The sequence below is a fragment of the Humulus lupulus genome, chromosome 5, assembly GCF_963169125.1.
Source record: "Humulus lupulus chromosome 5, drHumLupu1.1, whole genome shotgun sequence".
Lineage (NCBI taxonomy): Eukaryota > Viridiplantae > Streptophyta > Magnoliopsida > Rosales > Cannabaceae > Humulus > Humulus lupulus.
The window spans coordinates 69,807,063-69,822,156 of NC_084797.1; the positions used below are offsets into that span (position 1 = coordinate 69,807,063).

Sequence of the window (15,094 nt, forward strand, 5' to 3'; positions counted from 1 at the left end):
GTCACGAGCTCCGAGCTGCTGTCGCCAGCTCGAGGTAACGAAAGGCTTACTAAGATTACTAAGGAGTCGGATCAGGAGTATGGACACCGCAGACTAAGAAGACATCCAGTTCGAGGTACGAGCTTGAGTTGGAAGCTGTGACCCTTTATATAAAGTCAACCACGCAATGTAAACGTGCATATATTAGACATCACGTGTCTGATATATCCCTGAATTCTCGGACACGTAGCATAAACGTATGTATTTAGGCACCCACGACTGGGTTGGGCCGTGCGGCCCATTATCCCCCTTACCTATTGATTAGACCACACTTCATTTGTCAGGTTTTAGGAATTAATCATGAATGTTACATTAGTAACATGATGGGTAAGAAGGTCACGGGATGACCCCCCTTGCCAACTCCCAGGTGCCCTCTCCTATAAATATGGAGACCCTGAGAGTTACAAAGGGTTGAATTCTATTGTGTAAAGAAATACACTGTAAAAAATACCAGGAATATAACAATAATATTGGCTGATGGAGTAGAATGATTTTAACCTTTGAACTACCTAAAAAAGTATTCGTATCACCATTTTATTTTAAGATCATTCATCTGTTACGGTTCATTACTTAGCACTAATCACATTCTCTTATTTTTTTTAATTACCTGTTGGCGAAGAACCGCGCCAACAGAATATTTAGTAAATTACATATTATAAAGTACTGTGAGTTGAAAAATTATATCAAAATGTCATATTTATTTTATTTAAATAAATTCACATATTTAAATTAAATATGTTTTTTACAAAAGACTAGTAAAGTGATCATAAATAAAAATATTATATTATATAATATATATTATTATGTATATATATATTATAACTAGTCCATGTAGCTCGGATTCAAATTATAATGATAATGATATTACAATTTTCTTTATGCAACTCACTCAAACTTACAACTGTACCAAATGTGATACTTATTCATGAAACTTACATTAATGACATGTGTATACACAAATTACACGTGATAAATTAATTTTATTCAGTGACACCTATTTTAAATAAATATGATAGGTTGAATTGATTTTTGGACAATTTATATGTACTTTTATCATTACTCTTTTAAAACAGTGTTCACCCTTAAAATAAATTTATTTGATTAAATAAATTTTTTGGTGAGATATTTTGATGCAACGAGTATCATTACTCCTTAACCAAAACTAACAAATAAATAAAATTAAAATCTCACTCATTGGATCTGGAGGCTACTTATTCTTTGAGATTTGGTAATAGGCATTAGGCAGAAGCTGGATCTGTAGGTGGTGTGTTTTTTTCAGAATCATTTTAAATTAGTATAGTTTTTTTTTGGATTATAAATCTAGGGTTTGTTGTATTGTAGGAGACATTTTGAAATATTTATTCGAAAATGGAGGAGGATAAGAGGAAGAAGAAAAACAACAAGAAAAAGAAGAATAAACAGAGTAAGATAGCGGAGACAGAAGTGGGAGGAGCTACTGTCAATGACCATGCTCAAGACGATGGTCCTCTCAATGCTGCAAATTCTGTAAGAAATCTTTATGTCTAATTTTTTTTATTATTATTTGGGAAATAGGATATTTCTTTCAGCTTGTTTGTTTACACTTTCAGGAAATATATACATACTGCGGTAGTTCTGCCAAAATTAGGCATAAAAATGGAAATTAAAGAAATTTATGCGTATAAAATATGAATATATATATTATTAATGCATAGCAAATATATTTATATATTTATTTGTAATCTCCTTGGCTAAGTGAATGGCAAATAATCATAAATTCCATTCATTTTCGATGACCAACTGTTAATTTTGCATCCATTTCTGTCAAATGCCCATCCACAGACCATTTCAGCTGAATCTGAGATACCACAGTCGCATCAAGAAGAGGTACACATTTGTTTTCCAATATGCTAAGTAATTTGACTTTTGTTATGGAGTTCAGTTAACCTAAATGTGTTCTTCTCTTACAGGCTAGTTTAGAAGAAACAACGAGACAATTACAGACAGAAAAAGATATTCACTTTCAGAAACAGGTACTGTGCACGCTTTTTTTTAGAACCTGTGCTCAATCGATAGATACCGATAGAGAAGAAGTACTTGTTCAAGCATTACTGACTCCAACTTCTTTTAAATTTCTATATGGACTATGATGAAAAATGCTGGGGATTCAATTGACAAGAATATATTAGCAGTAGATCAAATAAAATAATTTCTGTTAGCAATAAACTATTTTTAAATTCTAATTTACACTTTGCCTTGCCAGATAAACTACATAAGTTCTTTTGAATATAGATTTAACCTGAGAGTGGCTGTAATTTTACAGGCTATTTTGGAAGAAACAATTAGACAATTACAAACAGAAAATGATAATCACATACAAAAAGAGGTATTGTGTTGTATGTAAATTTTTATTTTGAGATTAATTAACAAAAAAAAAAACTCAGTATATATTATAGCATGCTTGGATTGGATTTTAGATAATGAGACTAACCATATTTCCTTTACCCAGGCCATCTTAGAAGATATGATTAATCAACTGCGAAAAGATAATAAGCTGCATTTACAGAAAGAGGTGGTTACTCTATTTTTAATTGAAGGGATGTACTGAAGAGTGTTGGTGGGTGTCCATAAACGTTTTATTTTGTTTAAGATATTGTGCATTTCTCTTTCAGTTTACCCATGAGGAGGTGCTCAAACAATTACGAGATGAAAATAGTTCTCATATTCAGAACAAGGTAATATAATTAGAATGATAACAAGCAATTAAGAGAAAAAATTGATGAAAAGTTCTGTATGGATTTAGAATTGTACTCTTGTTTGGAATTTATTTCATGCATGTGTAGTTGACCAGATAATTTACAAATTACAGGCTAGTCTAGAGATGAAAATTGTTCAATTACAGAGTGAAAAAGATTTCTGGCTTCAAAAAGAGGTAAACTTGATCATAGATTTTTCTTAATATATTTATATATATATACATAGTTACATACATGCATATATAGTAATCTACATAATAATGTTGATCTGTACTTTCAATTGCTCTTTCTCTCTGTCCATCAAAATTAAAAGGTTGTGAATTTAAGGGGCTGATTTGATGATCCGTCACTGGGAGGGTCAGTTGGTGGAGAAAATAAATCAGTTAGCTGATGAGAAGAACACTTGGTATTTGAAAGAGGTCAATCTTCCTTCATAAGTTTTTTCACCCTCTCTCCCTTAGTGGTTGGAAAAAAAGAGAGGAAAAAAAACAGAACCTTATCGTCTACTTAAATTTTATTCAATCTTATTAATAGAAATTTTGATTCAGAACTGGATTTTTTTAAAGTGGTCACTCCATTTCTGAATAATTTTTTTCCCACACTCCTCTTCTTCTTATAATTGACATTTATGTTGGCATTGGTTCTTGTCATGCTTCTTTTACTGGATCGCTGATTTTTATTTATTGCTGATAAAATATGAAATATAATATAATAATGAAATACTTCTAATTCAGTATCTTATAATTATGAAATGTTTGCAGGTAAGCATACAAGAAAGAGTTGAACATCTTGAAAGAGAGAGACATTCCTGGGCTCTGAAAGAGGTATTCTTTTGTGGGAAAATCAAACTATTTTTAGGAACATTCCTAACTTAGAATGATTCTTGTAAGGCTGTCAAATATTCAAAGATTTGACAGCTATTCTTATTCTAGGAAACTTATTAATTTGCTAATTTATTTTCTGTATATTTGTGATTTGGTTCACACCTATCATATACTTGTATAAATATATGTTCACTGAATAGAAATAATAACAGATAAAATTTTCCCAATATTTGTGACTTGGTATCAGAGCCAAACCTACCCTTTCTCTCTCTGCCTTCTTCATTTCCTTCAACCACCATGTCAGATGTTACCCAAGAATCCACTCCAGCCATTCCTAATATTGTTGAATCCTCTAAAATTACCCCTGAATCTCACCCAGTTCAGATCACCACCATTCGACTTAATGGTGAAATTTTTTTGAGATGGTCTCAGTCAATCCAGATGGACATGCGAGGACGTGGGAAGATGGGCTACCTAACGGGAGAGAAGAAGACTCCCAAGGAGGACGATCCGACGTACGCTGCCTGGGACGCAGAGAACTCTATGGTGATGACTTGGCTTGTTAACTCTATGGAAGAAGACATCAGCTCCAACTACATGTGTTACCCAACTGCTAAGGAACTCTGGGACAATGTAAATCAGATGTATTCTGACTTGGAGAATCAATCTCATATTTTTTAGTTGAATCTCAAATTCAGTGACATAAAGCAAGGTGAGGATACTATTACTAAATATTTCACTTCTCTTAAAAGAATATGGTAGGATCTTGATCTCTTTGATACTTATGAATGGAAATCTACTGAGGATGGACGACATCATAAGAAAACTGTTGAGAATAATTGGATCTACAAGTTCTTGGCTGGCCTTAATGTCGAGTTTGATGAGGTAAGGGGGAGAATTATTGGTAGATCACCGCTGCCTCCTATTAGTGAGGTGTTCGCTGAGGTGAGAAGGGAAGAAAATCGAAGGAACGTTATGTTGGGAAAGAAGGCTGCTGGAACCATTGTTGAGGGATTAGCCTTGGCTTCCAATATGGGAGCAGGAAGCTCTAAACCTGCCTGGAACAAATCTGATGAGAAACCACGGGTGTGGTGCGACTTTTGTAACAAACCTTGCCATACTTGTGAAACTTGCTGGCAGATTCATGGAAAACCAGCAAACTGGAAGAGCAAATCTGGGCAGAGACGTGGAGCACCTACAGCAAATGAAGCTGAAACCAGCCCCTTTACCAAAGAGCAAATGGAGCATCTTCAAACATTACTGAAATCCACTCTGCAACCCTCTGGTATTTCTGTTGCTTCTGTGGCACATACAGGTAATGAAAAACATACTTGCCATTCTTTTCTTTCAACATCTACTCCGTGGATAATTGATTCCGGAGCCTCTGACCATATGACCAATTCCTCACATATATTTAAATCCTTTAAACCTTGTTCAGGTACCAGTAAAGTTAGGATAGCTAATGGTAGTTTATCACCAAGTGCAGGGAAATGTTTAATTAAAATATCTGAGGGAATAGATCTTAAATCTGTTCTCTATGTTCCCCAACTTCATAGTAATCTCCTGTCTGTTAGTAAATTATCCAGAGATTCTAATTGTTGTGTTATTTTCTATGAATCTCATTGTATTTTTCAGGACCGGAGCTCGAGGAAGACGATTGGCAGTGTTAGGATGAGTAATGGTCTCTACTATTTTGAGGATATTCTATCTAATAATAAAATTGCTCAAGGACTTAGTAATATCGGTTCTTTTACTGTTTATGATCAAATAATGATTTGACACCATAGATTGGGCCATCCTAGTTTCTCTTATTTAAAACGTTTGTTTCCTGGTTTATTTAAGAAATTAAATCCATTATCATTTTATTGTGATAGTTGTTTACTGGTCAAGAGTCAACGTAAATCTTATATCCAAAAATCTTATTGTCCTTCTAAACCATTTTACCTTTTTCATAGTGATGTTTGGGGACCTTCTAAGGTCACCACAATTTCTGGTAAAAAATGGTTTGTTACGTTTATAGACGACCATACTCGTCTTTGTTGGGTTTACCTAATGAAAGAAAAATCTGAAGTGAAATTTTTTTTTACTGTCTTTATTCTATGATTGAAACCCAATTTCAAACTAAAATCAGCATTTTAAGATCTGATAATGGTACAGAATATTTTAATAAAATTCTGGCCAGTTTTTTAAGTGGAAAAGGCATATTACATCAATCTTCATGTCCTGACACCCCTGAACAAAATGGCTTAGTTGAAAGCAAAAATAACATTTGTTAGAAGTTGCTAGGGCTATGATGTTTTACATGAATATGCCTAAATATTTGTGGGGAGATGCTGTACTTACTGCCTCTTATTTGATTAACAGGATGTCTACTCGTGTTTTACAGTACACAACTCCTTTATCTTGTTTCAAAAAAGGTTTTCCTAGTTCTCGGGTTTATTCTAAATTACTCTTAAAAAATTTTGGTTGTACTGCTTATGTACACATTCCTAAAAGGTCTAGGTCTAAATTTCAACCAAGAGCTGAAAAATGTGTTTTTCTTGGGTATCCCCCTAATAAAAAAGGATATAAGTGTTTCAATCCTCTTACAAATTTTTTTTATATTTCAATAGATGTTTCTTTCCTGGAAACTACTCCATATTTTCAGAAAAATTTAATTTAGGGGGAGAATTTAGAAGAATCAAATTTTTGGGAACTTGTTCCTTTACCGAAAATTATATTGGATGCTTCTCCTTCTCTTAAAGATGTTCAAACTATTGAAACTGAATCTAAAATTGGTCTGTCAAATAAAGAAATAATACGATTGATTAAAAATTGTCAAAATCTTGAGCCTGTGGTTTATACTAGAAAGAATGTTATTGAAAGAAATAAAGACCAGCAACTCATCTCAGAACCTGATCAATCTGAAGCCCTGAGTGATGGTCATCTGAATACTCCAGGTAACAATTCTCATTCTATTCATCCTTTGCCTCCAAGTGTTACTAATCCTGAATCTGAGCCTTCTGTAGAAATAGCACCAAGAAACATTAACTCAGATCTGCACCTCCCTATTGCCATTAGAAAAGGGACCCGAGCCTGTACTAAATACCCTATTGCCAAATATATTTCATATAACCAACTGTCTGAAACTCATAGAGCATTTACCACAAATATTTCAGACCTTGTTGTGCCTAGAAACATACAGGAAGCACTAGAGGAATCAGCTTGGAAATTAGCAGTGTTTGAAGAAATGAATGCCTTAAAAAAGAATGATACTTGGGAGATGGTTGAGCTACCTGAGAAGAAAAAAGTTGTAGGCTGCAAGTGGGTTTCTACAGTAAAAACCAAAGCTGATGGGAGTATTGAGAGATATAAAGCTAGGCTTGTTGCAAAAGACTTCACTCAAACCTATGGGATAGATTATCAAGAAACGTTTGCTCCTGTAGCAAAAATAAACTCTATCCGAGTGCTTCTTTCCCTTGCAGTGAACTCTAATTGGCTGTTACATCAATTAGATGTAAAAAATGCATTTCTTAATGGAGATCTGGAAGAAGAGGTATTTATGAGTCCTCCTCCTGGCTTTGAGAAGAGTTTTGAAGGGGGAAAAGTGTGCAAACTGAAGAAGTCCTTGTATGGACTTAAACAATCTCCAAGAGCATGGTTCGAGCGTTTTGGAAAGGTGATAAAACACAATGGATACACTCAAAGTCAAGCTGATCATACTATGTTTCCTAAACATTCAAAGGAAGGTAAAGTTGTTATCTTAATTGTTTACGTAGATGATATTGTGCTGACAGGGAGTGATCATTGTGAACTAGAAGCTCTAAAGAAGAAGTTAGCTGAAGAATTTGAAATCAAGGACTTGGGTGCATTAAAATACTTTCTTGGAATGGAGTTTGCTAGGTCCAAAGAAGGTATCTTTGTAAATCAGCGTAAATATGTCCTTGATCTTCTGAATGAGACTGGTTTGTTGGGGTGTAAGCCCGTTGAAACACCGGTTGAACCACACGAAAAATTGCAACCCGCTCAAGAGGAGAATGTAAAGGACAGAGAGTGCTATCAAAGGCTGGTTGGAAGACTGATTTATCTATCTCATACGCGTCCAGATATAGCATTCGCAGTGAGTATGATAAGTCAGTTCATGCACTCACCTGGACCGAAACACTTAAAAGTTGTTTACAGAATTTTGAGATACTTAAAGGGAACACCTAGGAAAGGACTCATGTTCAAACCACGGGGTCATCTACAAATGGAGACTTATACAGATGCGGATTGGGCTAGTAGTGTAGTGGATAGAAGGTCTACCTCAGGCTATTGTTCCTTTGTTGGAGGTAACTTAGTTACATGGAGAAGTAAAAAGCAGAGTGTGTGCTGAAGCAGGATTTCGAGCTGTTGCTCAAGGTATTTGTGAGATCTTGTGGATAAGTAGGCTACTTGAAGAATTGAAGGTATCACAGTCATCTCCTATGAAGTTGTATTGTGATAACAAGGCTGCCATCTCAATTTCACACAATCCAGTTTTGTCATCTCCTATGAAGTTGTATTGTGATAACAAGGCTGCTATCTCAATTTCACACAATCCAGTTTTGCATGATCGTACAAAACATGTGGAAGTGGACAAGCATTTTATTAAGGAGAAAATAGAGGATGGTTCAGTGTGTATGACTTATATTCCTACTGAACAACAAGTAGCTGATGTATTCACAGAAGGATTGTTTAAAAAATAGTTTGATTTTTTGAATAGCAAGATGACTATGGAGGATATTTTTAAACCAGCTTGAGGGGGAGTGTGGGAAAATCAAACTATTTTTAGGAACATTCCTAACTTAGAATGATTCTTGTAAGGCTGTCAAATATTCAAAGATTTGACAGCTATTCTTATTCTAGGAAACTTGTTAATTTGCTAATTTATTTTTTATATATTTGCGATTTGGTTCACACCTATCATATATAAATATATGTTCACTGAATAAAAATAATAACAGATAAAATTTTCCCAATATTTGTGACTTCTTTCCACCTACCTTTTCTATCTGTCTGATAACCAAAGCAGAAAATAGCATAAAGACAAAAGAAGTAATCATATTATTAAATTGGAAATAGAGTATTACAAAGAAAAATCTTGAAATGGTTCCCAGCTAATTTTAGGAACCTGTTGACATCCTAGTAGAGCTTATGCTCTAATTCCCTGACTCTACCTGAGCCAATGATGAACTATATATCCATTTAGAACTCCCAATCCCCAGGATAAAGTAACTTCATCATATTCTTGCAACCTGTCCTTTCTAACAGCCAAAACAAACTCTAACCCGCCCTTCACTCTCCAAGTCAACTCTTCACTTTACCTACTCTTTACACCTGGCATAGGTAAAACAGACTGGACGTATATCAATATTTTGATTGAGCCAGGTGCTACTTCAATTCTGTATATAGAATGATATCCTTGTAAAGGAGAGAGGATTGTATGCTCTCTCTCTCTCTCTTTATATAGATATATATATATTCTGTATACACATCCCAGGGCAACTTGTGACTAAGTGACCAAGTAAACTTGGATTGCCACTTGGTAAGGAGGAGAGTTTTACTAGACCATAATCTCTTTGATTGAATGTTCAGCTTTTAGTTATATGCTATTTTGTGCTCTATAAGGTCAGTTATTTGTCACTGGCTTGTTGTTTCTGCAGGATTTAACTCAAGAAATGATTATGAATCTGAATGAGGATATTGCTAGATTGCGCATGCAGGTATGTAGCTTCATTGTTCTGAGCTAGAGTTCACCCGCTTTCCCCAATTATTTCTTTTTTTTAAAAAGTAAAAATTTGGCTGATTGCTTGACTTGGTTTTGCTTTTATGTCTAGTATTTTTTGTGCATTCTTATTTTCCAAATTTAAGTGATACAACTATCTTGTTTCTTATCAAAGAAAAAAATATCCTGATTTTGAACAAATACAAAATTTTCTTGCGGAGAGATTTTATTGGAGATTTAATTGCAGCTGATACTAGTATATGTTTCTTTGCTAGTCTTTTAATGCTTAAATAATTACTTTTTATTTTATAAGAAAGATTACAAAGGATGATAATAAGTCATCATTTCAGATTACAGCCAGAGATGCCAATATCTAATGAATTCAGAAAAGGAAAAAACTTTGAAATCTTTAATATTAAAGACCCCAAAGAACCACCTAAAGTTTGAATTCTTTTTTTAACTCAAGTGTTCGACAAATTCCCCACTAAACCTTAGAAAAATTATGTTATTTCTTTAAAGGCAAGGCTAGAACTGCAATGTTATATAACTTCTTTCTTCTACCAGCCAAAAATAATGTACTATATTGGCTACGATTCTTTGGCTTCAATTGGTCTTTTGTTTCAATTATTACAATGAAGTCTTTCTACTGGGGTAGATGAGATATCAACTATCTGTGTCCTCAGTTTCAGCTCCCTTCTACTTATATTGTAGTCTTTAACACTAATTATTTTTCTTCTATCAAATAATCCTATCATTTAATTGCGACGAGTGCTCAGGGTTACTTCTATTATTTTTTATTTATTAGAAATTTCTGATTTGGTATTAAAAACAAAGCTTGGCAGGTTGTGGAGTTTGAAGAATCCAAAAAGAATCACTTACAAGAAACAGAACAGTTGATGGAAAACATATCTAGTCTGCAGTTGCAAATTAAGGATCTTCAGAGCATTGCCTCTAAATCATCTGAAGAATGTACAAAGGTTTGTGTCCTGCACTGTTCATACAACGATCAAGTTGCAGATTTAGTTTTATTTATAATTCAGAGCAAGTTGCACAGTTGACTTTTTCAGCAAGCATTTGTCATTAGTGTAATTGGAGAAAATATACTTTCTCTGGAGGTTGTGTTTCATTTGCATAATTGAAGCACGCTTATGCAGATGCTTTTGTAATTTCTAGAAAACAAATCCACACTATAATCAGAGTATTTGTTTATTATAGAGCTTAATCTAATCAGTTTTTGATGTTTTTGTCCTTTGTTTTCTTGGTTCTTTTCTGTTTGTTTTGTTTTGTTTTTGTTTTCGTTGGGCTGAAGGATGTTTTTTTCGTTGGGCTGAAGGATGTCAATGTTGTCATTAGTGTAATTGGAGAAAATATACTTTCTCTGGAGGTTATGTTTTATTTGCATAATTGAAGCACGCTTATGCAGATGCTTTTGCAATTTCTAGAAAACAAATCCACACTATAATCAGAGTATTTGTTTATTATAGAGCTTAATCTAATCAGTTTTCGATGTTTTTGTCCTTTGTTTTCTTGGTTCTTTTCTGTTTGTTTTGTTTTTGTTTTCGTTGGGCTGAAGGATGTCAATGTTGTGTATAGCAATTATTTATTCAACGAATTTACTGGTTTAATACTATTTTGTTTGTTTAATGTTGTTTCATCTGAATCATTTTGGAAAGAGAATAACGGAAGAAAAACCTATATAATCTAATCTAACTACAAGTCACGTAATCTAATAATTTGAATGAACAACACAGCTTTCTTCGGAGCGGGAGGAGTTGAACTCTCAGGTAGAAGCAGCATGTTCGTTGGTTGAGAAATTAGTAACAGAAAATGCAGAGCTTGTTGAGAAGGTAGAAGTTTCCTTCACCTAAGTGTTGTATCTTTACAAAATTTGAAGAATTGGATTGCAGGCAAAATATTACATTTGTGATACTTGTTTGAATACTATATGACAGAACTTGCAGTATGCTAAAATGCAGAATGATTTTAAGATCCCTTCTGGTACATGATCCAGAATGCTATAGGGCTCACTAATATTTTTTATTTATATCAATTTTGGTACCTCGTCCATGTTGGTTTTTCAGGTCAATGAGTTGTTTGTTGAGCTTGACAGATGCAGTGGTTTGTCGGTGGTTCCTTCAACTGTAGCGTCTGAACTGATCCTTGGAAATACCAAAATTTCTTGTGTTTCTCACCAGGAGTCCCAAACCAATGAAAATATGTCGATGATGTTACATAGGGAATTGAACTCCATAGAAGTTGTTCCAGTGAAAGAGGAAAGGAACGGTATCCATAATTCAGGGAACCATCAAAGTGATGTAATTACGGAGCATTCCTTATCATCAATGTTTGGTGAAATAGTGCAAATTCCGTTGGATGAAAATGAGGAGCATGATGTTGAGGCTCAGGCTCGTGAGAATGATGAAAATGATGGTGTTCCAATCTCAGATGCTCCCCTAATTGGTGCTCCTTTTCGGCTGATATCTTTTGTATCTAGATATGTTAGTGGTGCTGACTTGGTTGACAAAAATTCTTTACAACTCTAAACTCTTTAAACTCTAACCATCAACTTTTTTCTTTGTATTATTATTATTATTCTTTTGGGAACAATCACTAATATGATTTTTATTTATATTTTTTTCCACTTCGGCTTAGTGAAAAATATTAATTTGAGTTTTGTTGGCCAAAGCGGCCAATTTATTTATTTCTTGATTCTCGTTCTTTCATTAATAAATATACTTGCTAATTTGATTACTTAGGATGGCTTACATCATATAAGGTTGCATTTTATGTATGGTATAGTCTTAGTTGTTATTTATATATATATATGGCTAAATTATGAAAACACTCATTGGATCGAAATGAATATTAATTTTTTCAATACAAAAGACGTACCGTATATAGGAAGGTAAACAAAGATGGCTGTTGCCAAAGATACACAAGTGATCAAGAAACAAATATCATCCCAAATGATCAAATTTGAATGTTGGAAGGAAAATACAAAGATGAACAATTAAATTTAAGAAAAATACAAGATATTGAGAATTGTTAAGGTGTCGATTTCATTCTTAAATGATTCTAATCATATTCATTAATGTGACTAACTTAGTTCAATATTCCCAAGAACTTAGAGCATTATTTTATCTCTATCCTCTCTTTCGACGTATAAAAAAAATGTACAAATGATACCTAACTTATATCTCTATATGACTATATCTATTTTTATTAAGTTCCATTCTATAAACAATTCTAAATATTCAATTTTTCGATTTCACAACCTAAAATTATTTCGATTGCTTAGATACATGCTTATCTCTCAGTCTCACACTACTTAAGTTGTTCTACCTACTATTAGATTGCTTAAATATTTTCCTCTCGAGTAATAAGTCTCACAATCAAAATATATCTTTAAATATAATCACATAAAGTAAACAATATATAAATAATGTCAAAATCAATAATTAAATAAGATAGAACGCAAGAGAAATAATGTCAATAAATTATATATTGATTAATCAATAAATCAAGAATCATAATAAGAGATTCTTCTAAACCCTAACAATTAAGAAAATTAACTACACATGATGTGCTCATAATAATAATGTCAATAAGAAAAATAAAATGAAGAGAAAAAGCGAAGAAAAATGATGAAAAGACCAAAACTATAGTTACAAAATCTTTTTGAAAAGTTATTTGGACTTTTTTGAGAAGGAAAAAAAGGCTACACTATTATGAAAATGAAACAATTGAGAAAATGATCTGATTCTCATTGAATAAACCAAAGAGTTACAGGGTATAAATACAGAGATTAGTTAGAGAGATTAGAGATACAATTAGTTAGAAGTGAGCTGTACAAAAGTAACTAATAACTAACTACTAACAGAGATACTAACTAATCCTAACATCCCCTCAAACTTAGAGTAGATAGAAGAATAACTCTAAGTTTGTGTCTCAAAAGATGAAATCGAGCAGCAGACAATGGCTTAGTAAAGACATCTGCAGTTTGATCCACCAAAGGCACATGCTTGACTAAAAGCTGCTTACTTGCCACTTTGTCATGAACAAAATACATGTCCAGTTCAATATGCTTGGTGCGAGCATGCATAACAGGGTTTGCTGCCATGAGCACTGTACTAAGATTGTCACACCAAACCAAAGGAGGAGAAGACAGAGAGATGCCCAGCTCAAATAGAAGGGATTGCAACCAAGATAACTCAGCAGTGAGATTAGCTAAACTCCGATATTTAGCCTCAGTACTAGACCGAGAGACTGTATGCTGCTTTTTAGAAGCCCACGAAACTAAATTGCTGCCAAAATAAACGCAAAAACTAGAGGTGGAACACCTATCATCAGGATCCGATGCCCAATCCACATCACAAAAGCCTACTAAACCAAGTGAAGTACTCGGCTGAAATGAAAGACCATAGTCCAATGTTGCTTTAAGATATCGAAGTAGACGACGAACAGCTTTCCAACGAGAAGCTAATGGATTTTGCATATATTGAGAGACGTTATTGACAACATATGTGATATCAGGCCAAGTTGTAGTTGCATATTGAAGAGCTCCTACCAAACAACGATAAGTAGTAGGGTCAGCTATTGGATCACTGCCATGAGCCGAAAGCTTGTCATTAGCTCACATAGGAGTAGGTAAGCCATTGGCAAACTCCATCTTGGCCTTACACAGAAGATCAATGATGTATTTTCTTTGAGAAAGATGCAAACCAGTACGAGATTGAGTAAGCTGAATCCCAAGAAAATAGTGAGCTTTGCCAAGATCCTTCAAAGAGAAAGAAGTGTGCAATTGAGTAATAAGTTCAGCAATCACACCATCAGAACTACCTGTTATAAGGATGTCATCAACATATACAAGAATAAAAGTAGTGTGAGCTGGTGTGATGCGAATAAAAAGGGAGTGATTTGATTTTGCACCCTGAAAACCAAACCAAAACACAGTATCTCTTAAATTTTCGAACCACGCCCTAGGGTCTTGTTTCAAGCCATAGATGGCCTTATGGAGCTTGCAAACTTTGTTCTTGAATTTAGAGACAACAAAATCGGGTGGTTGGCTCATGTAAACCTCCTCATGAAGAACACCATTGAGGAAAGCATTGTTGACATCCAATTGTTTAAGTTGCTAACCTTTTGTCAATGCAACAGTAAGAATGACCCTTATGGTTGTGGGCTTAACCACAGGGCTAAATGTCTCTGTAAAATCAAATCCATATTGTTGACTGAACCCTCTAGCAACAAGACGAGCTTTGTGTCTAAGAATAGACCCATCTGGATTTTCCTTGACCTTAAACAACCAGCGGCAGCCAATAACTTTTCGATTAGGAGGCAAATCAACAAGGCTCCAAGTACCATTGTTCATGAGAGCCGAATATTCCTCTGTCGTAGCTAACTTCCAAGGAGGATCCTGCAAAGCATCATTAACAGTTAATGGTTCTTTGGAAGCAATAAGCACCTTTGGTTTGTAAACCCCTACCTTGGACCGAGTTACCATCTTATGATTATTGATAGAACCTGTTGAAGATGATATTGGTAATAAAGTTTGGTCAATCTCAGTGGAAATAGACTGGTTGTTTTGAGGGTGAAGATGAGAGGAGGGAGGAAGAGATAGAGATATGGGAGAAGGAGGCGAATGCAGGGGAGAAGAAGAAGATGGTTGACGAGGAGTAGAGGACTGAGTTGGTGATGAGGGAGGAGGGTGATGTGAATGAGACAAATTTTCAGATGATGAATGAGAGATGGTTGTTGATCCCTAAAGAGGG

At 34.4% G+C, this 15,094-nt stretch overlaps 1 protein-coding gene across 6 annotated transcripts; it reads left to right on the plus strand.

Annotated features, from left to right (window-relative positions):
* The first annotated feature begins 1,149 nt into the window (after nt 1-1,149).
* Nucleotides 1,150-12,024, plus strand: LOC133777429 (uncharacterized). Of its 6 annotated transcripts, none has more exons than XM_062216996.1 (13): nt 1,150-1,303; nt 1,381-1,545; nt 1,861-1,905; nt 1,989-2,051; nt 2,342-2,404; nt 2,528-2,590; nt 2,691-2,753; nt 2,888-2,950; nt 3,536-3,598; nt 9,262-9,321; nt 10,166-10,300; nt 11,075-11,170; nt 11,405-12,024. In XM_062216996.1, the coding sequence occupies exons 2-13, from the start codon at nt 1,408-1,410 to the stop codon at nt 11,864-11,866; spliced, it is 1,314 nt and encodes a 437-aa protein (XP_062072980.1). In that variant the 5' UTR covers nt 1,150-1,303; nt 1,381-1,407; the 3' UTR covers nt 11,867-12,024. The 6 variants fall into 6 exon arrangements, with proteins under 6 accessions (XP_062072980.1, XP_062072984.1, XP_062072986.1 ...); XM_062216997.1 differs by having other exon boundaries at nt 1,154-1,296; XM_062216998.1 differs by having other exon boundaries at nt 1,164-1,300.
* Nucleotides 12,025-15,094: the final 3,070 nt, after the last annotated feature.